At 43.7% G+C, this 16,383-nt stretch overlaps 1 protein-coding gene across 2 annotated transcripts in view; it reads left to right on the top strand.

The window, feature by feature from the left end:
- The first annotated feature begins 5,962 nt into the window (after positions 1 to 5,962).
- Positions 5,963 to 16,383, top strand: part of ACTR5 (actin related protein 5) — a 35,955-nt gene continuing 25,534 nt past the window's right edge. The window contains exons 1-3 of one of the 2 annotated variants that reach the window (XM_032350680.1): positions 5,963 to 6,682; positions 7,854 to 8,083; positions 10,583 to 10,752. In XM_032350680.1, the coding sequence (XP_032206571.1) occupies positions 6,284 to 6,682; positions 7,854 to 8,083; positions 10,583 to 10,752 (799 nt within the window). In that variant the 5' untranslated portion in view covers positions 5,963 to 6,283. The remainder of the gene's footprint in view (positions 6,683 to 7,853; positions 8,084 to 10,582; positions 10,753 to 16,383) is intronic. The other variant, XM_032350679.1, reaches the window with a different exon arrangement.

Raw genomic sequence — 16,383 nt, 5'->3', positions numbered from 1 at the left:
GGAGCGTCATGTGCACCAGCTCCATCCTTCCCATTTTTAGAAGGACAAATGAGACAGTAGGAAGGTTCTGGACACAGTGGCTGCCCCCTCCATGGACTTGCCTAGATCCATGCCCCTGCGTCCTGCTCCCAGCTTTGTGCTCAGCTTGCAGGAGCCCTGGTCACCCTACGTGAGTCCCGAGGCTGGCAGGGCAGGAGAGCCAGCCTCCTAGGTGCACCCTCCTGGGTGCCAGACTCACATTCAGGTTGCCAGGAGAAATAGGGAGCAAGTAGCTGGGACCGATCGCCACCTCCCTGCCCCCAACACAGCAATGTGTGTGGGTGGAAGTTGAAATACAGGACTCCAGTTGTGCTTCGGTCCGCAGGTTGGGCACTGTCTGCTGAGGGAGACAGTGTCTGAGTCTGAGTCTGAGTCTGAGTCTGAGTCTGAGGCTTGGCCTAATGAATCCTCAGTAGGGGGTCGAATTGAGAAGGGGGTGAGAGGAATCCCCCTCTGCCCACTCCGCCCCCCCCCCCACCAGTACCCGCCAGTACCCCCACCGTCAGTACCCACCAGTTCTTAGCATGGATCCTGATGAACAGCCCCCCGGTACCCCCCACCCCTGCCCAGTCGTGGACTCTAAGCGTCGGTGTACCTGGCTAAAGGAAGGCCTTGGGCCCCTGGCCTGGAACCAAGACCCTTGTCCCCAGAGAAACCCAGGAGTCACTGCCCCCTGGTCCAGAGATGGCCCTGCCTCGCCCCCCAGCGGTGAGAATGCAAGCTGCCAGCCCTCAAAGAAAGCTCTCCACTTTTAGAATTTGGGTAAGCTCTTGCCTGCAGAGGCCAGTTTTCTAAATTCTTCTCCCCTCTCCACCATCCCCACCCCCCACACTCAGAGGATAATCACTCTTTATCTCTAGTGCTTTATTTTCATGTCCTCTGTACTTCAAAATGGGCTTTTGATCATTTTCCCCTCAAATATGGAAGGATGCTCTGTTATGGAACACGTTTCATTAAATGACATGTCTTATCCCAGGGACTGATCTGTTCCTGCCTTAGGGACTTGGGAGGAAGGGAGCCAACCGGGCTCATAGGGACCAGTCAGGAATTTGAGACGATCCTTGATGTTTTGTTGTTGGGAATGAAGGATCTCAAGGGCAAGGGCCAGAGAGAGGCTTCAGTCAAAGAGGGGGCAGACCAGCTAGAGGGCTTAGTCCTCACTGCCAGGGAGGATGTGATAGGAAACCCAGACCTGGATATCCAGGGATTCAGAAGGAGCTGGTTTAACCCCAGAGAGCCAACCTTGGGTGTCCTTCTCCCTGCTTTTATTTTTTTCCTTTTCAACATTGTGAAAAATTTCAAGGATACAGAAAAGGTAAAAGAATTCTCCACTGACAGCCCACATGCCCACCACCTAGACTGAATGATTAACACCTTTATAATGCTGAAATAGCCATCCCATACCTATTCGTTTATCCATCTAGCAATCTACCTTTAAAAAAAAAAACACATTTCCCAAAGTTGCAGACATCAGTGTGTGTCCCTATTGCTGAAGCAGGCAGGATCAGTAACAGTGATGTTCGGAGAGCACAGGACCGGTAGCAGCACAGCGCTCAGCCATGCTGAGTCTGAAGCAAAAGACAGTATCGGCAATGATCCAGTCTTGAGTTCAAATTTTATTATTTTGTTCCTGTCATTTTGAACATTTTAGTTCAGTTTTGAATTTTGATCTTGAAAAGTTTAGTTTAAAAGTTAAAAAAGTTTAGTTTTAGTTTAGTTTAAACTTTGAGTTTAAAAGTTAAGATGGTTTATTAACTATCTTATTGAATTTTTTGCACCTTCTTAAATTTTGTTCTCTGAGCAAATGCTAATCTCAGTGAGGTAGGGGCTTGGGAGATGAGCTCTGCTTCCTAGAGGTTTGGATTGCGTCTGGTCAAGGGCCTGGCTGCGACTGATCCCGCAGTGATGTTGTGGTTGCCATCTCTGCCAGTCGTGAGGGCCAGGAAGGATGAGGACAGAAGAGGCCTCTAGCCAGAAACACCCAGCAGGATGGTCCAGCAGTGCTGAGGGCCAAGCTCAAGGTAAGTTGGGTGTGGGGGTGGGGGGGGGGGGAGATTTAGACTTCCAGCAACTCCCAACAAAACTCTGTGGGTGGGATGAAAACAGAGTATACAGATGTTTTTAGTTATGATAAGGTCATACTGAAGTGGGATGGGCCCTTAATCCGATATGACTGGTGTCCTTGTAAGAGGAGGAAAAGAGATACACACAGAGGGAGAATGTCATGGGGCAGTGGAGGCAAAGAGGGGAGTGATGTGTGTACAAGCCGAGGACTACAAGCAGCACCAAAATATAAGATAAAGGCATGAGACAGATTTTCCCTTGGAGTCTTCAGAGAGAGCATGGCTCTGCCAACACCTTGAATTGGGACTTCTGGCATCCAGAACTACGAGAGAACAAATTTCTGTTGTTTACAGCCATTCCAGCTAGTGGTACCTTATTAAACCAGCCCTAGGAAACTAACACAGTAGGCTTCTGATCATTTTCTTCTAGTCATTGCCATGGGCAAATAATCACAGCCATAGATTTTTTTTTCATTAGACATTCTTGTTTTATTTTTTTTTAATTTTTAAATTTTTTAAAAAAATTTTTAATTAACATATAATGTATTATTAGCCCCAGTGGTACAGGTCTGTGAATCGCCAGGTTTACACACTTCATAGCACTCACCATAGCACATACCTTCTCCAATGTTCATCTTCTTTTTTTTCTCTTTCTTTCTTTCTATTTTTTATGAACATAATATATTTTTATCCCCAGGGGTACAGGTCTGTGAATCGCCAGGTTTACACACTTCACAGCACTCACCATAGCACATACCCTCCCCAATGTCCATAACCCCACCCCCCTTCTCCCAACCCCCCCTCCCCAGCAACCCTCAGTTTGTTTTGTGAGATTAAAAGTCTCTTACGGTTTCTCCCTCCCAATCCCATCTTGTTTCATTTATTCCTTCACTACCCTCCAAACCCTCCACATTGCCTTTCAACTTCCTCATATCAGGGAGATCATATGATAATTGTCTTTCTCTGATTGACTTATTTTACTAAGCATAATACCCTCTAGTTCCATCCATGTCGTTGCAAATGGCAAGATTTCATTTCTTTTGGTGGCTGTATAGTATTCCGTTGAACATATATACCATATCTTCTTTATCCATTTATCTGTTGATAGACATCTAGATTCTTTCCATAGTTTGGCTATTGTGGACATTGTTGTACCCAAGTTTTCATGTCCGAGAGACCACCAAGGATCCAACACCGTTGCAATCACACGAGCGTTTATACGACAAGCTTAAGCTTGGGCCCAAGTATACCCAACACGGCGGAGTAGGGACTTGTACCCCAAGTTTAGCTAAGGCAGGGGTATTTATGGGTTCCTATTACTAAAGCAGGGTAGGGACTCCTGTTACTAAAGCAGGGTGGGGGTCTCTGGAACCAAAGCAGGATGGAGGTCCTTAGAACTAAAGTAAAGTAGGGGAAAGTTCAGCCCTTGGGCATGGGGTCTGAGATGGCTGCTGGAGCTAAGATGGCTGTACTTACGCTAAGGCTAAACCTGAGGTGGGATGGCCTTAATTTTTCTCAGCCTCCACAGACATTACAGCCATAGATTTTTGACTAGTGCTATGTTGTGCAACAGAGCAGCCCCTAGCTACCTATGGTTATTTAAATTTAAATGTAGAGTTAAAACTAAATAAAAGAAAAAAAATCAGCTCCTCACAGCTGCACCACTCACATGTGGCTCTTGCATTAGACTCTGAAGACTGTAGGACATTTCCATCATGGCCAGAAAGTAGTATTGGATAGCATGGGTCTAGTGTAGCTGTCAGTGTTCTCCTGCAATAATGCTGCATGGTAACCCAGAATTTCAGCGGATGATAAGGACATTTGTGTTGTTGCTGTTCATGGGTCCACAAAGCAGGTCAACTTTAGGCTGCAGGTCAGAGCTGGACTTGGCTCCAGGTTGCAGTTTGATTTCCGGTCTGTTCCAGGGTCTTCCATCCTCTTTAGACTCAGGGTATGTTCTTCTCATGACTGACAGCAGGAGTGCAAGAGGGCAGGCTAAACCACAAAGAACATTTAAAGCCTCTGCTCAGATGACATTTGATTATCCTTGACTAAACGCAAGCCACATGACCAAGCCCAGTACCAACCCATAGTGAGGCCCTACAAAGTTACATGGCAGATGGTATGGATTCTAATCCTATTTTAATATGGGCATGAAGAACTGGGATCAAGAATCCAGTCTACCTTACTTATACGTAGTGTTGTTTTTTTTCCTGAAAAAGTAATTCATTCACATGGCTAAAGATGTGTTAAAGTATGCAGTGAAAAAGTTTCCCACACCTGATCCTCCCACCTTGGCTCCTCCCTTTACGAGTTAACTCACATTGGTTTCCTCTCTATCTGTATGAAAATACAAGCAAAACCATATGTATTTGTCCCCTCTTGTAAAGGGATTTCACTATACACTGTACTGCCTTCACTTATTTCTTTTTTTTTTATTTTTTAAAAAATATTTTATTTATTTATTTGACACACAGAGAGAGATCACAAGTAGACAGAGAGGCAGGCAGAGGAAGAGGGGGAAGCAAGCTCCCTGCTGAGCACAGAGCCTAAGGCAGGGCTGGATCCCAGGACCCTGAGATCATGACCTGAGCTGAAGGCAGAGGCTTAACCCACTGAGCCACACAGGTGCCCCCACTTCTTTCTTTTTAAAAATAAATCTTGACTATGTGTCCATGTTAGCACACATAGATATAACTCTTAAACTTACATTCACTTACATTTATAGTTCTCTGTCTTCTGCTTATTCCTGCTTTCACAGGTCAAGAATGGGTATTTTCAGATACCTGAGACAATGGGTTTGTGTTGGAAAGCAACACCCTTAATCTTATTTTGCCACTAGGCTCTAGGTTCTCAATCTGGCCTAGAGGGGTTTCAGAAATTTTGAGAAAGGTTTAAGGTCTTATCTTTTGCTAAAAGTGTTTATTCAGAGCCATTTTTTTTGAAAGATTTTATTTATTTACTTGACAGAGATCACAAGTAGGCAGAGAGAAAGGAAGGGAAGCAGGCTCCCCACTCAGCACAAAGCCTGATGCAGGGCTCGATCCCAGGACCCTGGGATCATGACCTGAGCTGAAGGCAGAGGCTTTAACCCACTGAGCCACCCAGGCGCCCCCAGAGCCATTTTCATAATTAACTTGCTTCTTTCTGTCAAAGTTACATGTTCCAGAACTGGAAGCGTAGAGTCAAGATAGCTGCTCTAAACCTTTGTTATCCCTCTATCTGGAGGAAACTGGGTGGAGGAGAGCGTGTCATTACTTTCAGAGCTAAAACTGGGAGGGGCGTGTCACATTATCTCCGCTCTCACCCCCATTGGCCAGAATTTAGTCAGAGTCGTATTAGATTCTTTGGGAGTCATACTCCCTTGCCTGGGAGTTACACCACTAAACGGAAGAATTTTCCATATAGAGAATCATTTAGTCCTTTTCTCAGTCTTTGACGTCTCAGTGAGAGAGCACCGTCTGTGGGAGTTAATAAAGATATAAATAATTTATTTAATAATAATAAAGCTATGACGACACTTTATTGTATTGCAAAACATAACCCACAGAAAGCGCGCTAAGCCTAAGTGGGCGGTCCGATGACTTTTCACAAAGTGAGAGCACGTAGCAATATCGCTGATCAAGAAATTGAACACCATCAAAACCTCAGACAGCCCGGCTAAAAGCGTCAAAACCCTGTGGAGGAGGAGCCAAGGGCGGTTGAAGGTGAGTTACCCGAAAAACGGGGTGTGGCTAGGCGAAAAGGCGGGCCTGGCGTAGTTTAGAGCCCAGTTCTGGAGGTCGGGAAGGGGCGGAGCCCGGTGGTGTTACGCACATGGGGCGGGGCTTACGAGCCGGCGTCCCGGCTAGAGCGAAGGGGCGTGGCCAGATCGGATTGTGGGGCGAAGTTAAACGAAGGCGGGACTTCGAGGCCAGACCGGGCGGGGCTTAGCGATCTCAAAGACGGCCTGGGTTGCGAGGGAGGGATCACGCAAAAAGGCTCGCCAGGCGTAGCGAGGGGAGGAGGCTTTGGGAGGTTCTCTGCACGCACCGGGCAGGGTCTCGTGCCGTCGTTGCGGGAGCTACGGTGAGGGGGCGGGGCTTTGCGCCGTCTGGGCGGGCACTGCGGCTAGGGGCGGGGCTTCGCGCCGTCTGGGCGGGCGCTACGGCGAGGGGCGGGCACAGCGTGCGCGCTCCAAAATGGCGGCGGCCGGTGCGGTCGGTCCGGTGGCGAACGTCTTCCCGTTCCGCGATGCCCGCGCCGCGCCAGACCCTGTGCTGGAGACCGGCCCGGGTGCTCTCGGCCCACTGCCGGTGCCACTCGTGCTGGACAACGGGTCGTTCCAGGCCCGCGCCGGCTGGGCATGCCCCGGACCGGACCCGGGCCCCGAGCCGCGCCTGCAGTTCCGCTCCGTGTGCGCCCGCGGGCGGGGCGGGGCTCGAGGCGGGGCGGGCCCGCAGGTGGGCAACGCGCTGGGCAGCCTGGAGCCGCTGCGCTGGATGCTGCGCTCACCCTTCGACCGCAACGTACCGGTCAACTTGGAGCTGCAGGAGCTGCTGCTGGACTACAGCTTCCAGCACCTGGGTGTGTCCTCACAGGTGAAGCGGTGGGGGATTGTGGGTTGGGCTTGAGGGGAGGGGTGAGGTCGCAGCTCCCCGCACTCCGCTTTGGGAGAGGACGTCGTCACTATGGTAGTTCTCATTGTCATTTAGTCATTCAGCCAGCCAGTGGAATAAATCTTAAGCGCCCAACGTGTGTAAGCCCTGGGCTAGGCTCTTGGGAGTACAGCAGTGAACAATAAACAATGCTCCTTCTCTCTTGCCGCGTACATTTGGGTGCTCCTGTGTTATCAAATTCATTTATTAACTAAACTGTATTGAGCACCTTCTCTGTGCCAGGCACTTTTCTAGACTACATCCGTGAGTGTAACAAAATTTCCTGTGCTGTAGATCTAGAAAGGAAAGACATTCTAGTATGAAAAGGCAGACTAATAAGCAGTAGAATTTAGTAGTAGATTCTAAGGCATGGTAGGAGAGGAGAGGATTGCATTTTTTCAGATGGTCAGGGTAGGGCAGGACTCAGGGAGAGGGTGAGGTTCCAGCAGGGATTGAAAGAGGTGTTTGAGGGAGTAAGCCAGGTGAATGTGAGTGAATAGTATTCCAGAGGAAACAGCCAGTGAAAAGGCCCTGAGGCAGGAGTGTGCCTTAATCCTAAGAGCAGCCAGAATGAGGGAAGAGTAGTAATTGGAGGAGGAAGTCAGAGAGGTGATGGAGCAAATCCCATTTGGCTTTTAATTTTGTGAAAGAGGGACGGTTAGCAAAGGAAGGACATGACTTCTGTTCCAAAAGGACCACTATAGCTGCTATGAAGATTGGACTGGCATGGGTTATAGGGTACAACCAGAAGACCAGTATGGTGGCTGTTGTAATAACCCAAGTGAGAGGTGGTAGTGACTTAGGTGAAGGAGACCGGGGAGGGGGATCTGGTAGAAGCAAATAGATTCTGGAGGTAAAGTGAAGGTGGAGCCAACATGATTTGCTGGCAGTTTGGATGGGGCTTTACTTAATAACCTTAAATTGACCCTACTTTCAAATTTCCTAAAACAGCTTCCAGTAAAGATGAGATGAGTGTTTTATAGTTGCTTCTGGTCAGGTTTTTGATTGGAGACCAAAAGTAAATTCAGTCTTTACAGTAGGACTTTGGTTTCTTTTATGCTTTAAAAAGAGTATTCTTTTGTTACTCTTTGTTCTCCCTTTTCTTTCAAAGTAGGGCTGTGTTGATCATCCCATAGTTTTGACAGAAGCTGTGTGCAACCCACTGTATTCTCGACAAATGATGTCTGAGCTTCTTTTTGAGTGCTATGGGATTCCTAAGGTTGCGTATGGAATAGACAGCCTCTTCAGCTTCTACCACAATAAGCCAAAGAACTTGATGTCCAGTGGGCTCATCATTTCCTCTGGATACCAGTGTACACATATTTTGCCCATCTTAGAAGGGAGGTAAGTAACACTGACAGCATTTGAGTGCTGTTTTGAGAAGCATTCAGGAAACATTTATTGGGTGCCTGCTTGAAAAGTGAAATGGAAAGAACAGGTATTGAACTGTGAACTGGCCTCCGGACTTGGTTCAGTTGAGTCAATTCACCTTCCATCCTTTGTGACCTCCTGGAGGGAGTTGCAGTAGATGGTCTTTGAGGTCCAAATCCATAATTCTAGAATTTTTGCTATTTTGGATTATGGCCAAAATAGCTAACATAGAGTGGGTGCTCCATAAAATGTTTTGAATAAATTATTTGAATAATTTAGGGGCACCTGAGTGGCTCAGTTGGTTAAGCGTCTGCCGTCGGCTCAGGTCATGATCTCAGGGTCCTGGGATCGAGCCCTGCACCGGGCTCCCTGCTCAACAAGGAGTCTCTTCTTCCTCTGCATCTCCCACTCACTCATGCTCACTCTCTCAAATAAATAAATCTTTAAAAAAAAATTATTTGAATAATTTAAATAATCTTTGTGTTCTGGAGTCACTTTTTTATTAAGAGGTTATTTTTTTGTTTAAAGCACTTTAATCATGATTGTTTAGACCTTTTTTTTCAGATACAGTGCCTGGCACATAATAGAGGTACTTATTAAGTATTTCCAAGATGGATAAAAGGTTAGAGTAGTTTCTGTCATTTTTTTTTTTTAAGGTTTTATTTATTTATTTGACAGACAAGAGATCACAAGTAGGCAGAGAGGCAGGCAGAGAGAGAGGAGGAAGCAGGCTCCCTGCTGAGCAGAGATTCCGGGACCCTGGGATCATGACCTGAGCCAAAAGCAGAGAGGTTCAACCCACTGGGACACCCAGGTGCACCAATTTCTGTCATTTTTAAACCTTTTTTTTTTTTTTTTTTTTTTTAGATTTTATTTATTTGACAAAGAGAGAGCAGGGGGAAGGGGAGAGGAAGAATCAGGCTCCCCACTGAGCAGGGAGTCTGATGCAGAGTTCAGTCCCAGGATCCTGGGATTGTGACCCCGGCTGAGGGCAGGCGCTTAACTGACTGAGCCATCCAGGTGCCTCTAAACATGTTTTCATTTAATAGTTGGACTTTTATTATCTGAGAAGAGACTTGGCCAGTATTGTACTCTCCTGAGATAATTTCTTACTGCATAAAGAGGGCATTTAACTAGGGAGCGGAGCCTTGGTTTTGGAATCCAGTGCCTGGGTTTGCAACCCTATTGAGTATGAGGTTATTTGCCCTCTTCACTTAGCTTCTTAACATGTAAAATGGGGGAAGAACTGATTTTTCGGGGCTACCCTGAGCATGAAATGAGATAATGTCGGTGATGGCATTTTGTGAACCATGAAAGAGTCTGAATGTTTAAGTTAAAATAATTGTTGAATTCATTGAGACTGAAGGTGGTCATTTCTCTTAAAGTTTCTACAGAAATTTATGAAGATAATACTTTTTTTTTTTTTTAAGATTTTATTTATTTATTTGACACTGAGAGAGATCACAAGTAGGCAGAGAGGCCGGCAGAGAGAAGGGGGGAAGCAGGCTTCCCGCTGAGCAGAGAGCCCGGTGTGGGGCTCCATCCTGGGACCCCGAGACCATGACCTGAGCCAAAGGCAGCAGCTTAACCCACTGAGCCAGCCAGGCGCCTGATAATACTTCTTTTATACATTACTGAATACTCCTGGTATATGGAATTTTATATTTTATGTAAACAGAATATGTGGAAATTAAAAATAACATTGTTAGTTTTATAGCATATTGAGAGAAAAGTATTTTACCTGAAAGCTAAGAAATGAGCACAGTGGAGCCTAGCCTGTTCTGTACTGGCATCTGCTGGTAAGCTGTGGTATCACAGCAGCATGTCCGTGCAGCAAGATCCTCGTGCTCCGCTCCTCTCAATTTCTCACACTGAGAAGAACGTCATCATTCTGGTTCTCTTCCCCTTCACATCATGTGAAAGGAACCTGGTCCTTTTAGGAGATCACAGTAAGCCAGTGTGTGCTTGCTTACTTAATGTGGATACATCAGTAGAAGCGGACTATCTAGGGGAGGGGTTCTCCAACTCCAGCCTGTGCTACGTTTACCTGGGAAGCTCGTTAAAATGTGTATTCCCAGGCCTACCCCAAAGGAAATAAGTCCTGAGAATTTGGCATGTTTAACATTTCCCCCAGCTAATTCTACAAGGACCACAGTTAGGAGAAATGCCTGACAGGTGACATAAGAGTCTGAATTCGGAGTACACAATCTTCCCATTGAACCTTGTTTCCTTCTGAGACTCTTTCCGAAAGTTAGATGCCAATGTGTCTGTGTGGACTAGGATTTCCTGCATTGTCTAAGAGGACCCTTTTATTGTCCCTTCATCTGTAGAGTTTTCTATTCCCTCAGTGGGTCTTTTTCTTCTTTGTTCATCTGGATTGTTATCCTTCCCCCGAACTCCCCACAAAATGTTTCCTGTTCTTTCTTCCACGTTGCCACGATGTCAGTGATGTTTTCCATTCCTTGATTGTAGGTTAGATGCTAAAAACTGCAAACGCATCAATCTGGGAGGAAGCCAAGCAGCTGGCTACCTCCAGCGCCTCCTGCAGCTGAAGTATCCTGGGCACCTGGCAGCCATCACTCTGAGCCGCATGGAGGAGATCCTGCACGAGCACAGCTACGTTGCTGAAGATTATGTGGAAGGTAACGAAGAGGGCATTTGCCTGTGGCTTGTAGATACTGTACATGGAGAGTGTTGCTTAAATTGTTCCCATGGTGACTCTTCTGCCTTTTAGTATCCCCTCTTTTCGGATTTGCTTAAACTATTCAGTAAACTGATAACTATGTATGTGGGTTCTTTTTCAAAAGGGCTTTGGCTATTTAAAAAAAAAATTTTTTTTTTTTAAGATTTTATTTATTTATTTGACAAACAGAGATCACAAGCAGGCAGAGAGGCAGGCAGAGAGAGAGGAGGAAGCAGGCTCCCCGCTGAGCAGAGAGCCTGATGCAGGGTGGGGTCATGACCTGAGCTGAAGGCAGAGGCTTTAACTCACTGAGCCACCCAGGCACCCTGGGCTTTGGCTATTTTACTTCCTTTGCCTTTCCATATAGATGTTAGGATTAGCTTGTTCATATCTACAAAAATGTTCTGTCGGGATTTTGATCGAAAGTATATGAAATCTGTGGATTAGATTGGATATGAAGCAACATTTTAATTAAAAATCCAAAAACAATATAAGTCAGGATCTAATATTAAATCTAGACTGGGGAGAAGTGACATTTTGTACTATATGGAATCTTCTAATTCATGAATGTAGTAGGTCTTTCCATTTACTTAGGTCTTTATTGATTTCTTTCTTCAGCATTTTGTAGTTTTTGACATATTAATCCTGTACATGTTCTGTTCGATTTATGCCTCCGCCTTTCTTTGCTTGTTTCATTTCAGTTTCCACTCGCTCATTGTTCATGTATAGAAATGCAGTTAATTTTTATGTGGTGACCTTATATCCTTTGCCCTTGCTAAATTTATTTTAGTTTTTTGTAGATTCTTTGGGAATTTTTTTTTTAAGGTTTTACTTATTTATTTGACAGAAATCACAAGTAGGCGGAGAGGCAGGCAGAGAGAGAGAGAGAGAGCGCGCGCGAGCAGGAAGCAGGCTCCCCGCTGAGCAGAGAGCCCAATGCGGGGCTCAATCCCAGAACTCTGGGATCATGACCTGAGCCGAAGGCAGAGACTTTAACCCGCTGAGCCACCCAGGCGCCCCTCCTTGGGAATTTTTTATAGACGTATCATCTGTGAATTGGGACAGTTTTATTTCTGCCTTCCCAATCTGTTTGCTTTTTTTTTGTTTTTTCTCCTTTTGCCTTGCCTTATTTTACTGGCTGGGACTTGCAGTACAGTGTTGAATAGAGTGGTGATAGTGGGCATCCTTGTCTTGTGCCCAGAGCCTGTTTTTGAGGTGGTGGAGGACATAGTCTTTCACTATTAAGTATATGATGTTAATGAGAAGTTTTTTTGCAGATGTCCTTTATCAAGCTGTGGAAATTCCCTTCCGTTCCTAGTTTTACTAAGTATTTTTATTATGAATGGATTTAGAATTTTGTGAAATGCATTTTCTACACCAATTGATAGGATCCTATGGTGTTTCTGCTTTGGACTATTCATAGGGAAGATTATAATGGTTGATTTTGGGTGTTGAACTAGCCTTGATTGGGTGGGTGATAGACCCCAGTTGCTCAGATATATTATTCTTTTTATATGTTGCTTTATTTGAGTTGGTAATATTTTATGGGGTTTTATGTCTATAGTTTTCTTATGTGATCTTTGTCTGATCTTGGTATCATGGTGATGCTGATCTTGTTAAATTAGCTGAAAAGTGTTCCCTCTTCTTCTTTTTAAAAAATTTTTAATTGATTTTGGTGGGGAAAAGGCAGCAGGAGAGAGAATCTTAAGGAGGCTTCATGCTCAAGCTCTTGAGCCTGATACGACCCTGAGATCATGATATGAGTCGAAACCAAGAGTCAGATGCTTAACTGACTGTGCCACCCAGGCATCTCCCCCACGCCGCCACTTTTTCTATTTTCTGAAGAAGATTGTGTAGGTAATTGATTTTTTTTTTTTTCTGTAAATGTTTGATAGAATTCTCTAGTGGAACCATTTGAGCCTGAGGATTTCTTTATCTGAAGACTTAACTATGGATTCAGTTTAATAGATATAGGACTATTTAGGTAATCTCAATAGGACTATTTAGGTAATCTCATTGATGTCTTTTTATTATTTCCTTCCTTCTACTTGCTTTAGGTTTAGTTTGCTCTCTTCTGGATTCTTAAGATAGAAGTTCAGATTATCATGAGATCATTCTTCCTTGTAATATAAACATTTAATGCTGCAAATTTCTCCTTCAGCATTGCTTTTTCTACATTCGATAGATTTTGATATGTGTTCATTTTTATTGAATTCACATCTTTTCTAATTTCCCTCAAGATTTCTTTTTATGAACCATTGATTATTTAGAAATGTGTTGTTTTATTGGGGCTATATCAAAATAAAAATCTTCTGCACAGTGAAGGAAACAGTCAACAAAACTAGATGACAACCTGTGGAATGGGAGAAAGTATTTGTAAATGACACATTCAATGAAGGGTTAGTATCCAAAATATATAAAGAACTTACACAACTCAACACCCAAAAAACAAATAATCTGATTAAAAATGGGCAGAAGGCATGAGGAAGCATTTCTCCAAAGAAGACATACAGATGGTCAAGAGACATGTGAAAAGATGCATCACCATCTTTTCACCATCACCATCAAGGAAATGCAGATCAGAACCACAAGGAGGGGCACCTGGGTGGCTCAGTGGGTTGAACCTCTGCCTCGGGTCATGATCTTGGGGTCTTGCGATCAAGCCCCACATTGGGCTCTGCTCAGTGGGGAGCCTGCTTCCCCCCTCTTTGCTTACATGTGATCTGTCTCTCTTTGTTAAATAAATCAATAAAATATTAAAAAAAAACAAACCACAAGGAGATACCATCTCATGTCTCTCAGAATGGCTAAAATAAAAAACACAGGAAACAAGTGTTGGCTAGGATATGGAGAAAAAGGAACCCTCCTACACTGTTGGTGGGAATGCATACTGGTACAGCCACCCTGCAAAACAGCATGGAGGTTCCTCAGAAAGTGAATAGAACCACCAGTGATTCAGGAATCACACTACTAGGTATTTATCTCAAGAACACAAAAACACTAATTCAAAGGGATATGTGTTCCCTATGTTTATAGCAGCATTATTTACAATAGCCAAATTATAGAAGCAGCCCAAGTGTCCACTGATAGATGAATGGATAAAGAAGATGTGTGTGTGTGTGTATGTGTGTACACACATACATAGATATACACACACAATAGAATATTATCAGCCATAAAAATGAATGAAATCATGTCATCTGCAATGACATGCATTGAGCTAGAGTATTATGCTAAGTGAAATAAGAGAAAGATAAATCATGTTATTTCATTCATATGTAGAATTTAAGAAACAAAACTAAATAGGGGCGCCTGGGTGGCTCAGTGGATTAAGCCGCTGCCTTCGGCTCAGGTCATGATCTCAGTGTCCTGGGATCGAGCCCCGCATCGGGCTCTTTGCTCAGCGGGAGCCTGCTTCTCTCTCTCTCTCTCTCTCTCTCTCTCTCTGCCTGACTCTCCGCCTACTTGTGATCTCTCTCTCTGCCAAATAAATAAATAAAATCTTTAAAAAAAAAAAAAAAAAAAAAAAGAAACAAAACTAAATGAACAAAGGGAAAAAAAAAAGAGGCAAACCAAGAAACAGACTCTTAACTATCAAGAACAAATGGATAGTTACCAGAGGGCAGGAAGGTGGGAGGATGGGTGAAATAGGTGATGGGGATTAAGGAGCACACTTGCATGAGCACTGGGTGTTGTATAGAACTGTCGAATCACTATATTGTACACCTGAAACTAACGCTATTATGTTAACTATACTGGAATTAAAATAAAAAATTTAATTAAAAAAATATCACCTTCAAGTTTTAAGGGTTAAATCCAACTTGATATTTTAATAAATAGTTGATGTGGAAAGCTAAAAGGTAAAATAAGTAAGGTGTTTTATTTTTTAAAGATTCCATGCATTTATTTGAGAGAGACAGCAAGTTCAAACAAACGAGGGATGCAGAAGGAGAGGGAGAAACAGACTCCCGGCTGAGCAGGCGGTCCCATGTAGGACTTGATCCCAGTACCTAGGGATCATGAATCATGACCTAAACCGAAGGCAGACGCCCAACCGACTGAGCCACCCAGCTGCCCTTAGAAAGGTGTTGTTTTATAGCCAAGTATTTGGAGATACTTGTGTTGTATTTCTGTGACTTATTTCTATTTTAATTTCATTGTGTCGTATCAGTGGAACTTTTGAAGGTTTGTTTTATGACTGTGGTGTGGTCTCCTTTGGCAAATGTTCCATTTTTCCTTGAAAAGAACATGAACTCTGCTGTTGAGTGGAAAATTCTGTGATGTTGTTTAGGTTCACTGGTTGATGGTGATGGTCAGTTCTTCTATGTCCCTGTTCCTTTTCCATGCTATAGCTCTCAGTTAAGAGTTTTGAAATCTCAAGGAGTAATTGTAAATTTTTTATTTCTCCTTTCATATCTGTCAGTTTTTGCTTTTAAGTATCTAAAACACTTTTGTTAGGTAATTTAATATTTAGAATTCTTAGGTTATCTTGATGAGTTGACCTTTTATCATTATACAGTATCATTATATAGTATCATTATACAGTATCCCTTTTTATCCCTGGTACTTTTCTTGGCTTTGATGTCTAGTTGGATATTAATACAGGCACTTCATCTTTATTTTGCTGAGTGCTTGCATGGAATGGTCTTTCCATCTTTTTAATCTACTTATATCATTATATTCAGAATGAGTTTCTTAATAGTTGGTTTTTTTTTTTTTTTTTTTTTTTTTTTAACCCATCGTGTCAGATTTTATCTTTTAACTAGTCTGGTAAGGCCATTTAAAATTAATTATTCATATGTTGGATTTAGTTCTTTTGGGGTTATTTGAATATTTAAAAATTTTGTTTTGGTATTAGTATTTTAATTTACCTATTGTGTTTTTACTGTATCTCTCTGTGTAATTTTTTAGTGGTTGCCCTGAGATGTTTATCATCATTATTATTATTTTATTTGACAGAGGAAATCACAAGTACGCAGAAGTAGGCAGAGAGGCAGAAGCAGGCTCCCTGCTGAGTAGAGAGCCTGATGAGGGGCTCCATCCCAGGACCCTGGGATCATGACCTGAGCTGAAGGCAGAGGCTTAACCCACTGAGCCACCCAGGCACTGCTGCCCTGAGATTATAATCAGTAGACTTTTCTACTGACTTTATTTCTATTTATTTATTTATTTATTTTAAAAGATTATTTATTTATTTATCTGATGGAGAACAAGATCACAAGTAGGCAGAGAGCTAGGCAGAGAGAGAGGGGGGAAGCAGGCTCCCTGCTGGGCAGAGAGCCCAATGTGGGGCTTGATCCCAGGACCCCGAGATCATGACCTGAGCTGAAGGCAGAAGCTTAACCCACTGAGCCACCCAGGGGCCCCTCTCACTGTTTTTAGAATCTCTTGTTTATTACTTCGAGTGGCATGTGGCAGTGTTAGCACCCCAGAGGCTCCTTTCTCCTTTATGCTGGGTTGTCTTATGTATCACATGTACAAATGTTGGAAACCCAACAGCCATTGTAATGGTTTTTCACTTTGAATTGTCAAACATATTTTAAAGAACTGAAGAGCAGGTTAGTCGATCACATTGAACGAGATTTTCATC

Source organism: Mustela erminea, chromosome 7 (assembly GCF_009829155.1).
Source record: "Mustela erminea isolate mMusErm1 chromosome 7, mMusErm1.Pri, whole genome shotgun sequence".
In the NCBI taxonomy this organism is placed as follows: domain Eukaryota; kingdom Metazoa; phylum Chordata; class Mammalia; order Carnivora; family Mustelidae; genus Mustela; species Mustela erminea.
Note: the sequence above shows the minus strand (reverse complement) of the source record. Positions and strands in the feature narration are given on the sequence as shown.